A 12,946-nucleotide genomic window follows, 5' to 3' on the forward strand; every position below is an offset into this window, starting at 1 on the left:
ATACTGAAACGGTGTGAATCAAATCTTGTGCCTCTTCCGATGAGTTGGTCTCCTTCACACTCCAGATGCCCTCAGCTCTCTGTGCCTAGTTGCAGTTCACTGCCTCTCCTAATCCACCTTCTGCTGAAAATCTCTACCACCCATAGAGCCACACCCTTAGGTCAGTCCTACCACAAGCCTGGTGCGCCCTGCCGGGGTAAAAGAATCCTCTAACTCCTCCACCCCCCTAACACAATACCCTCCCTCCTGCTCAATCGGGCCTGATCTAGGGGAGGCTGAAACGTCTGCTGGGGTATTAGCCTTGGGGCAGCAGATGGCTTGGGGGCCCCTGGGGTACCACAGGGCTCCATCCTGGCTTCCCTCTGGATGCAGGATGAGCCTCCTTCGAGGATTGTCTACAAACACACACAGACATACACGTGCAGTGTTACTCCACTCCTGCACTTACCGCTCACTGAAACCCCAACTGTCTTGGACACCTAATCCGTTACTGTGACCTTTAACCCAACCCCCTGCTCTTGTACACAAATCCCCTGCCACGGCAACGATGATTAGCTCAGCTGGTTAAGGGTGTGGTGGTTTACGATGTCACCTCAGTTAATTCATCTCCCACAAGGACCCCATAATGTCGGTGTTATCTCTCAATGTCTTTTTGGGTATTTGGGTGCATCTTGCATCACATCTCATGTTAATAACGAAAACAAATATAGTAGGACACCTTTTTGTAAAATTCGATATCATATCAGATATTCTAACATGTCACTGATCTCATAAATCGATTGAAAAAGTACGAGAAGTGACAGATGAGAGAGTCGCCCGTGTGACGATATTAGCCCAATGAACTCTGATTAAGTCCGCTCCCTGTTCTGATCTAATACAACCTCTGAGTGATGTAATGGACATGTTTAACGAAGTTAGAGTTGGGGCACGTTGCATCTTCTGCAGCGACTCTGATGGTGAAGAGAGATGCTGAGATAAGAATTCCATTTGGAGCTGGCACTATGTCCCGCATACCCGCTGTTCCCCCCCAGGCGTAAGTGTTTGCCATCTGATGAGATCAGACTGGTAATGTTGTTGGTGTAATCAGTTCAGGCCCGCACAGCCACATGCAAGGCCCTGTTTCCAGAATGCTTGGTCATTCTTTGCAGAGCTGGGCTTTCCTCTAATGGCCTTGAACTTAAAATACTGCAGGCTCTTACACTATGCAGGAAGCAGACATTCTCGAAACATTCAGAAGCAGAATTGCGAGCATTAGCTGTGAGTGAATTCCCACGCATCTTTCTTTTTTCCTCCCCAGCATCATGTTGTACTTCCTGCTGTCTAGGCTTGTATGCTGGAGTATAAATGCACACTGGAATTGCTTTGCCAACAGTTTAATCTCACGTGCTAATACCCCCCCTCCACCCACACCCAACCAAAAAAAACACCAAAACAAAACCAAAAATTTTTTTAAAAACAACACACACCCCACCTTTTTATTTACTCAACTGATTGCGTCGTGGCCCTTGCCTTTTCAAAAATGCCATAAATTTGCATAGCAGTACTAATATAATTAGAATTCCCACTGTTTCAGTTTAAGGGTTGCTGAGATTGAAATAGAAAATCACCCGCGGCCATGATTGCTCCTTAATTAAATATTTCCATACGCTCCTTCTCATTCCACAGCCCCCCATTTAATAAAGATAGAGCATACAGTCTGGAAATGAATTAGAGTTTGGGTGTCTGAATAAGGCCACATGAAGCACCTTTTCCTCAATATGGTTAATGTGGCTTGGCCAGTGTCTGGATCATTTGTTGTGTGATTGAGGGTGCTCTTTGGAGAAAGAAAATGTATTAAATTTGATAACAAGAAAGGGGCATGGTTTTGTGATGGAGAAAATGGTAGAAGAATAAAGCCAGAAAGGTTTGGAGTAATTATAAAATGAATGGCCCACATAGACTGCCTTGTTTTCTTGTAAACACTCTTGTAAACGCATTAATAGATTTATGTGCACGAGCATTAGTCCCTATGTGTTTTATCAATCCCTCTCAAATTTTGAAGGGATGCAGTAATGATAGAAAAGACTATTCTGGAGGGCCGTTAAATTATTCACCTCCACTTCTTTCAAATGAATCGTGACCAATAAATAACTCATTTTGCCAAGTGCACAAGTGTCAAACGCAGCTCACGAGGAGAGCTGATTGTGTTTAACACTCCAAACTGACCAAGGAGAAGAGAGAGGAGGAAGTCAGTCTATTGTGTTTGGCCACTGCTGCTGCAAAGCTAGCGTATCTCCATTAGCATCTGAATATGAGCGGATTAAATTAGCATTATGAGCGTGGACATACGGGCAGCGTGTCTCCAGCCGCTCAAAGGCTCTGAGTGGCTACAGGCGACGGGGAGTGACGGGAAGGAGCAATAAGGACGCTATCGGGGGGTCGGAAGAAAAGAGCCCACTTCTGGACACTAGAATTGAACGTCCTCAAATTGCCCTGGGTGGGCTTTTTATTAAAAGGGTGTGCACCAAGCCTAAAAGAGAGACCTTGAAATCTTAAGGCAGCTCGTTACAGGGGGTCCTGGTTACTTGGAGGAACCAAAGAGCGAACAGTAGGGGGTTGTCAGACAGGGCCTACTGCTGGCCTTGGGTGGCACGCATAATGGGCGACGCCTTTTATTTCAAAGGGCGTAACCATAAAAGTCACTAAAAGTTGGCAGTAGTTACCTGCTGATATTTTGCTCATTATTTCAAAGTCGTTGGTACACTAACAAGGCTGAGTTGACATGAATAAAAGAAAAAGGAAAAAAAAACAGATATAAAGGATTATTATCGGGGTTTAGTGACAGATGTGTTAACTGGTGTGAATTACTAACTACACTTTGTACTGCTCACTGTCTGGTTCTGGTTACCTGCTGTGTTAAGTTGGTGTTGTACTGTATTTTGATGAACTCTAATCCAAAAAAGGTATTCTTTGACATTAAAAATAGTATTTGTTAGCAAGAGAAGAAACCCTAACAAGCAACGCCATGAGCATGACTAACTTACCTCTCCTTCATTTGTCTTGCACCAGTAATGTCTTCTGGTCTTTTGTCCAGCATTGACAGCCCTTCCTCTGTTTCTTGCAACTTCCTTTGGGACACAGTGTTGAGCTAAAATCCCAGTTCTGCTCTTTGACTCTCAGCACTGTATGGTAACCTTGCGTCGCCTAATCGCTTTCCCTCCATTTGTTGGCAACATTGACAAATCTCCTATTTGCTCTTGTGTGGTATTAAGAGGCCTGTTATTTCCTTAGCTGCACATCTTTTATTCTAAATGGACAGCTTCTGTCAGCACAATGCTAAATTGGTCAATTAAAGAGGCAGTGGGATTGAATTAAGCTAGAGCGTCTGATGTTGCTCAAAAGGAGGGGTCTGGGCTAGAAACGATCGCTTAAAACGTGCACCTAACAAACGAGTGGCCCTAATTGATCCAAATGAATCCACATCAGGGTTTGATGGATTCATATATGGGCTCCATCTCAGTGCTCACAAGTTAAGACCCTCATTTTTCATTTGCTGTGGGGAAGGGGAGCTCGCATTTTACACAGGGTTAAAACACACTTGAGAGCTTGTCAGGAGTCATTCAGGCAGAGGCACCAATTTATACCTGGTGGATGAGGCTGAATACGAATCAACCTGCTCGCTTTCCCAGCTTACTTATATTAAATGTAGTATTTTATTGTCTTTCCAATAAACCATATGCTCACACAAAGCTCAGTAGCTGAAATGAGTCACAGAATAATCTCTAACTAAGTTCATGCCGAAGACAAAAGGCTTTAGTAAGCTCTGTAATAAAATGAAACAATTTTATTTGCTAAGTCATAATGGTTACATTAGATTATGCAGTACACATAAATGAGATACCAAGTGGCTAAGCATCTCTCGAGGAGTAAGAGAGCACCAATAGCATGATGCCTTGTAGATAAACTGCTCTTAAACCTGTTTGGCTGTCCCTTACAGGTCCCTTTAGATGGTGGATACAGACTCATAAACGCTTCCCCACTTCCAGCCTAATGTTTCCTCGCTCTCCTGTGAGACCTCTCACCCCCTTTACCCCCCCTCTCCCATCTCTCCCACGATACCTGGCGTCTACATCTCTGTCAGGGAAATCCACCTGCTTTTGATCTCCCTCTTTCCCTCTTTCCTTCCTCTCATCTTTCAGCCTGTCTGTCTGCACCTCGCCTCAGTTAAAGCAGGTGAATTCAAAATCGTGAAGCACTCTTAGTCCCACGGATGAAAGAGGGGTTTAGACAAAGGGGAAGGGGGAGAGGGTGAATGAAAGAGTTGAAAAGAGCGAGAGGGGCAGAAATGGAGTGACAGAAAGAGGTAGATTTTAAAAGACTGACAGAATAAAGGACTGGAGGGAAATGTATACGGAGAGGCCAAGTTTGAGGAAGATTATTGAACATATATAGGCAGCAAGCAGTGGACAGTTACAAGCAAGTGGGGAGTGATGAATGAGGGAACGAGGGAGGGGGGTACATATGTTAGATAGCTAGCTGGAAGATGGGAAGAATATATGAGAGAGAATATGAAACGGGGTGGCAAAAAACAAGTGGAAAAAGAGGGTTTTGAGGAAAAAAGATTTAAATAGCATTAAAATATTTATTTATATCAATACATTTTTTTGTATTGGTCAGTGTGGTGTTACCACTGTATTCAAACTATATTATCCCAGCCCCGTTTTACATTTTATTTTCAGTCTGCTGGTTCCCTTTCAGTTGATTCAAATGGTGCAACACATAAGTATGAGATATCACGGCTCTGTGTGTCGTGGCTGAAGAAACCTATATTCACGCCTTTAACCTCCTAGGACCTGCCGTCCACATATGTGGACATCACATTTTGGGTTATTTAGACCAAAATACTAAATTTTGCTCTACAAGGGCCTGATACCTGCTTACGAGGACATTATACTGCTACTGTTCTATCAAAATTTTCAATGAATATCCTCATATGTGGCTCTGATTTTTCATAAAAACAAAAATAAGGTAAAAAAAAAAATCTGGTAATTCTTTGTTTTTACATTCATCGGGCCCCAATCAGCCCAAATATCAAAGAGAAATTAAAAATGCATGCTGTGGAAGAGTTTGGGTCTTAGGAGGTTAAGGTGGACGACCTATGGCGTGCATGTGCACTGCTCCGCCTGCACATATAGCGCGATGTGTCGCTCTGCGCGACATCATCCCCATACGTCATATGAAAGCCTACAGCTAGCTCTCACAGGCCCAGAAGCACCCATTCCAGGTGTGTTCAATTTTCAGGTGACCACATCGAGTGTTCCCGCTGTATTTTCATTGTCATGCCCCAATATAGGTGCCTTCAAACAACTGCATGAATGTACATGTTCCTAAGTTCCCAAGCTGCTGCAGGTTAGCTTGGCTGGCTGCTCACAGCTGGCACACTTGCGCCCCTTCTCCGTGGGTGGTGCGAGCCGTTGCTATGGGTTACTTTCTGCAGTTCCGGGTCAAGCGGTTTCGTTTCTGCAGAATGATAAAAACTGCTGTTCGCAAGGAGGCTGCAGTGATACTGAAGAGGAAATAAGTGCACTGTTGCAGAAAAGAGCAATACAAGTGGTCTTGAACACTGAGACAGCTTTTAAATGCAGTTGGCCTGGAAGATTGATTGATCGATCTAAGACGTGCTATTTTTCATGTGGCTATACACCCGACCCACAAGCACTTTCTGAGGTTTGCGTTCGAGGGCGTAGCCTATGAATACCCGGTGCTGCCGTTCGGGTTGTCTCTTGCTCTTTGCAAATGTGCCGAGGCACCATTGGCACCCTTCGTAAATAAGGGTCTCAGCATCTTAGCCTATCTAGACGACTGGGCTCTAGTAGCTTGCTCCAAAAAGCAGGCAGCAAACACAGCTATCACACAGTTAGGCATTCGGTTTCTGTTTTCCTGCTACTGTTCACGTTTTTCCCTACAAAGGGGAGGGAAAAAAGAAATGACATATTGTGACAGACCACACATCCCAAACACAGTCCGTTCCATAAGCGAATTTCATATGCTTAATGAAGAGAGATGACATGATAAAGAGAAAATAAAATAACATGCAGTCTTCTTCCAGCAAGTTAGATCAGGTTATTGATAGAAACTGATGGACCAGTTTCACTTTTTTCTGTATCTGTGCCATGACAAATAATGCTGTAAAGCAGTGCAATGACTGAGCCTGAAGTAAGAAGTCAGGTGACCCTGTTAACTTCTTTTATCTTTTAATCTCTCTCCATTTTAGCTGTCTTTCTTGTGTAAATGGCTCCTTCCCATGCCACTGGTGCAAGTACCGCCACATGTGCACCCAGAATGCCAACGACTGCTCTTTTCAGGAGGGCCGTGTCAACAACTCTGAGGTAAGATTCATTGAGCAGATTAGTGCACATTGCTGTCACTCCACTGCAACATCTTCTGCTGCATGTATATTTGTTATCTATAGATTTGACACATACAGCATCCAGCTTCTACCTTTACCTTCACACCCTCACTGTGGTTTTCTCCTCATATTATCCTGCTTCGTGTGTCTGCTGTCTGTATGTGTGATAGTGGCTTTTGGCACAGTGACAACAGCTTGTGTACTGTGCAGCAATAATTCTGTCGTGGCCCATAAGGCCATAAGCAGGCTTGGATGAATGAATGTCTATGGAAATACTGCCTTGTTCTTACATAGCCAAATGCTGCATTAGCATAAAAGCTAATATCAATCGTGCCTTCTGGCAGCTACAGCAGGCATCATGCAAGGCATAACAAGTGTTTGTCAACTGCTGGAGTATAAACAAGGATATTAGTGATAGATGCAGAGCCGTGTTATGTTTTCAGGGTGGTTTTCTAGTTTCTTTGTCTCACACACACCAAACACAGTCCTGTATATATTAACACACACAGAAAAATGCACTGAAACGCTCATCTCCTCTGTGGACTTGCGCATGTAAATCCGCTGCACTCCCAAGTGACTGACAGTCATGCCTGTGCTTTGTCTGATTGATGCTTCACACATACACATATACACACAAACACGATTCCATCGCCTTATATTGTGGTCTGACTTTCGCTGTTATCTCTATGCAGATTAAAGTCCCCCCTTGTCAGCCAGCCCCAATCACCGGCCTTTATTAATTGGTCGACGTTTATTTACTTTCGTCTTTCTCTTCCCTCAAACCTGAGCTGTGCAGAATCAAATGCTAGCAAGTTAAACCGCAGCCTCAGTGCCCGTCCAAAACAAGACACCGACCTAGCCTTCACGGCTCATGGAGCTAACGTTAGCGGATTAGTGCACCCATCTGCAAGGCACAGGGAGAGCGCTGGCTAGCATACTCTGAGCCGAGAGAGGCCAGAGGGGCAACGGATGGATAAACAGGAAAGGCCTGCAGGGATGAAAGGGAAAAAAAACAGAGGAAAGCTGGAAGCAAGTAAACATATAAACTCAGTAACACTGGTGAATGATAGGAGAATTTTTGTCTGAGGCATAGCATGTGCTAGAGTAAGATTTGGAATTGAATAAGCTTACATGAGTTTATCAGATGTTTGACAGGAAATTAAGTAGCTGGACATTATTTAATGACTAACCGAGCAAGTCTTTTAAAAATAAATCTCAAACTATGAGGATTTCAAATGTTGGCATTTGCTGCGTATAAAGAGGATGATGATTATCGGAGTGAGAAAGACAGCAGGAAAACAAAAGGGACAGACAGATCGGCTGACAGTGGCATGTGGACAGAGAGACCTCTCCTGTCACCTCGTCTGCCCAAGAAACCACCGACCACATGCTCCACAAGAGAAACCATCATCTGCACCATCTCTCTCTCTCACGCACACACACACACACACACACACACACACACACACACACACACACACGCACACGCACATACACACAGCATAAACACACAAGTACTGTTTTGTCTTTTATCCAACCGAAGTATAAACATTCTTACAACAAACACACACACACATGTAGATACATATTCACAAAGTCATTCATCATCCTTCTCTTAGCTGCCTTATCCATTAGTTGCGCTCTCAGTGCCCCAACAAGTACAGCTCTTCCTGTAGGCTAGGCTTATCCTTCTCCTCTCCAGGTCCTTCTCTCTCTACCTCATCTCCACTTTGATGCTCAGTCTCCACATGTTTTTTTTTCTCATCCATTTTTTTCTTTTTTGCTCACTTTCTGTGCTAGCTGTACAAAATATACATTGCTTTAAAAAAAAGGAAAGGACTACAGAGATTTTTGCCTCGCTTTCTTATCCACCTCATGGTTTTACCTCTTGGTTTTACCGCATGACATCAGGGATGGGTGTTTGTGTTCAAATATGCTTGCACCCCTAATTTAGACACCCGACAATCCCTTTTTTGTTTCCTTTTATGCTCTAGCTTTATCCTGAATACAAAAAGCAGTGTTAAACATAAGAGTGAAATCTGCTCTCCTGATGGCAGGCATTTTACTCAGACCTTTAACACTCTCACACACAGTAGATAGGACTGGATAAGACTCATTTTCAGGCAGATAGAAATCAGATAGAAGCATTTACACAGGGTTGATGGGAGCCCAGCTGACTCTGTGGTGTAAGCGGAGTTCTACTCACTAGACGGTAGCTGATCACAAGTCGAAGCATGACATAAAACGAATGAAGTTCCCTTTTTTTAACCACTGTTTCAATAAAACAAAAAACAAGCACCATTATTTTAAGTACTTAAAAGAAAATTGACAGGTGTACATAAGATTTCTTTTTCTATAACCTTAATTCTCTTCATTTTTTCCCCCTCATCCTATCATCTGACGATTTCTAAATGTTGTTACCATGGCAACCAGAGGATGGGTTTGTTGCCGATGCGGGACACCCCCCACACACACACACACACACTTTAGTTTGCGTTCTCACAAAACCAGCACTCCAGTGCTATCTCATCCATCTGTAATTTGTTCCACCAAATTACATTGTGATGGGAGAAAGTAAATAAATAAATAAATAAATAAATAAACAAACAAACAAGTTTAAAGAATGAAAATCCTGGTAAAAGGTTTTGAATAAGCCAACTAAAGAGTGAAAGTGTTGTTATTTTTTGTGAATGGACTGTGTCAAAAGAGGGAGCAAAGTGAGGCAAAGACAGAGTAAGCAGAGAGGAAATAAATATAATGAGTGACATTTCCAAATCAAATATGCATGAATCAACAATGCTTCCAATGGCACAACAAACAAATCCTCAAATTAAGGAGCATTCGGGCGGAAAATTGCGGGAGAGGAGTAGGAGTTACTTTATTCTAGAAACAAACAAAAAAAAGCTGGAGAGGGAGGAAGAGTGAAGCAAAAGAAGAAGGTCTCCTTGATGAATTATTTCCTGTTTCTTCTAGAGGAATTTTAACTTTCTTTGTCTCCTCTCATTTGTTGAGGAACTTGATTGCTTCCTTTATTTCTCCTCTCCTCTCCTCTCTACACCCATGGAAATAAACTGTTATTGTGAGCCTTGATGAGTGCCAGGCAAGGTTAGGGGTGGCTGGGCTCAGGTATGTTAAGACATACTTACGTGTTTATTTTACTGCAAAGCAAGGCTCAGTCTCACTCGAGCAATCAAGGAGGTGGTTAACTTGATTGAGATTTGTGGGTACGAGGCTGCTGCTTTTTAACCCAAAAGTCTTTTTTTCCCTCATCTAGTAATGTGCGTGAATTTTGGGAAATGTGTGCTTTTATAGTGAGCGTTGAATGAGTAGATCAGTAGTTCTGCCGCACGTGCATGCTAAGTATATAGCTAGAGATAGCAGTGAGTGCTAGTATTCTGTGCCCGTGCAATACTCATTTAATGTCTGATCCATTTTGGACACTAAAAATGGAGCAAGGGGAAAAAAATGAAATGGACCAATTCACGAGGCTATTTTCTGTCTGGGAGCTAACCAGCATCGACTTAAATCACTGATCCTGAATAATGCATTCAGTTAGGACCCATAGGTATTTGGACAATAACAGGATTTTTGTAATTTTGACTTTGTATGGCATCAGAGTGAATATGAATGAAGACTCAAGATGTGATAGAAATGCAGACTTTCAGCTTCAATTCAAGAGTTTTAACAAAAGTAGTGCATTAACTGTTGATTGTCAAGCAGGTTTATAGCAGGTGAGTCCTGTTCCCTCATTATTTGAAGATAAGTTGGACAGAAAAAAAATCTGGAGTTGCTTACAATTGTTGAACTTGTTTTTGAGGTGAAGCACCTTCACCACATGTAGTCAAGTTAAGAAGATTCTTGAGGAGGCTGGCATGTCATCATCCAAGTCTACAATCAAGACACACCTTTGTGAATGAAGTGAACTACACAGAGTTTACAACAAGGTGCAAACTGCTGATCACACTCGAGAACAGGAAGGTCGGATTAGATTTTGCCAGAAAACGTGTAAGAGAGCCTGCACTGTTTCTGGATAGGTGAAGCAAAATTTAAGCTGTACCGGGTTTTTTTTTTTTACTGTCCTAAATAAGTGGTTTTCTGTACTTCTGCAAGAGAGGTGAGGTGAAGAAAATAGGGGTGTGCATGTGGGGTAAATGGTAAGATATTCTATTAACACATATTGATGTGTTTATGTGCTATAAGTGTGGGCACTGTGCATATCGAAACAGAGCAGTGGTGGTAGGAGACACATTAACAAACACTTGAAGCCATTTACTCAAATGTTAGTCTGTGACACACTGACCAGCGATTAAGAAGAGATGCTGCATATCGGCTGCTCTCTGAACAAAGTGCAACAATACAGTGACACATTTTCTCAAGTGATGGCTTTTCCTCACACACTCTTAACCAAATACACTTAAAGCATACAGCCTGCTCCCACATTCTTAAACAGCCACAGAAACACATGCTTAATGTTTGTTTTCACGCTCTCTTTTACACACACACAATGGCTGATGGGGTTATTTGTGATGGAGGTGTGAGGCCCCGGACGGTGACATTCTGGCACTCTGTGTTTGCCCTGGCTGGTGCTCAGACACTGAGCAGAACACACACACTAGGCCATAGGCCAAGGCTGCTTGAGGCGCCTTGCCTGGTGCATGGATATATATGCATGTTTGACTATACTGCTTTAGTGTGTGTTTGTGTGTGACTGTCACTGGCTCTTATCAGGACAGAGCACAACCAGCAGCACAGGGCTGCAGGGGTTATATGGGTGAGGTGGAGAAAAGACTGGCTGAATAATATCCATCTTTTTCTTTTCTTTCTTTTTTTATTTTGCTTTGTATCGCTCCATCCTGGTCTATTAATCTGTTAGTAATATGTTTTCTCCTCTATGTACACTCCTTTTTTCCCTTTTCTCCCTCCTTTACCCATACTGTTCCTTCATGCAGATCCGTTTGTCTTTCTTTACTTGCTCATCTGTTGCAATACCTAATTTCCCTTTTTATTCTGTTGAATTCCTCTCTCCACCTCAGTGCACCATGTAGCTCATAGCTGAACTTGCATAAACACACCCCCACATGTGAGTTTCTGCTCAGTATGAGGAGACGTGCCTAAGCCATATTTAATAAAATATAAACAATGCTGTGAAGAGGGAGCAAATAAATTAGGAAATGGGTGGAGGTGGAATGCAATATCCCTCATGCAGTTCTCCAAAACAATGCAGCACTTTCAATTGTGCATATATTTCACCAGAGACAAACCAAAGGCAGACTAGAGGTGCTGTAATTGAGACCAGATGCAAACAGAACGAGTAGAGGGGGGAAAATGTAAAGAAACAGAGACAAGGGCAGGGAGTTAAACAGAGAAAGTCTGGCTGTAACGAGCAGCAGATTACATTCAGAGTGACGCAATTTATTTTCCAAATGCTCTCCAAAGTTGGAGGGAAGGAAGGGAGAGGGAGGGAAAGACGGGGAACATGGAGAGGAAGTGGAGGCGATGGGCTGAAGTAACCGCAGCTTCTTTGCCAGATGGAGCATCGTCAGACCATGACCGTCCAATGTTTAACTCTTGGTTTGGTTTGGTAGCAGTGCACCTTCTTTAGCTTTTCAAACAGCTTCAGTCCTCTAGCTCTTCTGTTTGTTTTTTGTTTTTGTTTTTTTCTTTGTGAGGCTCCCGAGGAAACTTCCAACAGTTAGTAACCGCTTTTTGCCCCTCAGGGAAATCAGTGTGAGATTGTATCAGGTGTTTTGGCAGATTCTCTCATACATCCATGGTCATCCAATTCAGCCCTTCATTAAAGTTGCAGCACTCTGCATGTGTGTGTTGTTCTAGTTTTCCTAGTTCCTAGCGTCCTAATCATAGTGTTGGAAATGAGGCTCTGCTCTGGGTGTTACTGTATTTGGACGATTGGTCACATACAGTAACATCCATACATCCCAGATGCTTAATCTCTGCCTGTCTGTGGCTGTTTTTAGTCGTAACATTCCCAAATCCCAGCTTTTTTTCTTCTTCCCCCTAATGTTCTTTCAGGATCTCTGCTCAAAGCTTCCACTATGACTTCTGCACTGCGTTGCACCATCCATCAGGCTCAGTAGAAGATGGGAGGCTGGGTAGACTTTCATGTAGTAGACAACTGCACAAAGACAGTTTTATTCATGGAAGAGGGAGAAGTTTAGCAAATGCAGCTTGTGTTAAGCGAGTATTAATAGCACGTTATTGGTGTATTTGGTTGAAAAGTCTTCATCCTCATACGACATTGAGAAAATGTGAAGAATTCTCTCCTTGATGTAATTCGCCGACAGACGACAAAGCCCACTGATGCTGCAGGTATCACCCCAGCTGTGCTAGCACACCAGCTGCAGCACTGAATACAATACAAGTGAAAGCTAAATGAAGACTAGGTGTGAAGTAAAGATTCACAGGAATGGACACATAGGCACACTCATAGGAATATGACATGATAGATGCACAGGGGTTTGCAGCACGCGTGGATTAGTGTTTGTCTTTGTGCCAGTGTGTTTCTTTGTGTCAGTCACATGTCCCAGTGGTTCAATTATT

General features: G+C 43.0%; 1 protein-coding gene across 5 annotated transcripts in view; it reads left to right on the forward strand.

Annotated features, from left to right (window-relative positions):
• The window catches only part of LOC102289754 (plexin-A1), a 229,412-nt gene that overhangs the window by 153,051 nt on the left and 63,415 nt on the right, over positions 1-12,946 (forward strand). For all 5 annotated transcript variants that reach the window (XM_005918586.3, XM_005918585.3, XM_005918589.3 and 2 more), the window contains exon 9: positions 6,254-6,368. In XM_005918586.3, the coding sequence (XP_005918648.1) occupies positions 6,254-6,368 (115 nt within the window). The remainder of the gene's footprint in view (positions 1-6,253; positions 6,369-12,946) is intronic.

This window comes from Haplochromis burtoni, unplaced genomic scaffold (genome assembly GCF_018398535.1).
Source record: "Haplochromis burtoni strain Fernald_Lab_line unplaced genomic scaffold, NCSU_Asbu1 Contig_32, whole genome shotgun sequence".
In the NCBI taxonomy this organism is placed as follows: Eukaryota; Metazoa; Chordata; class Actinopteri; order Cichliformes; family Cichlidae; genus Haplochromis; species Haplochromis burtoni.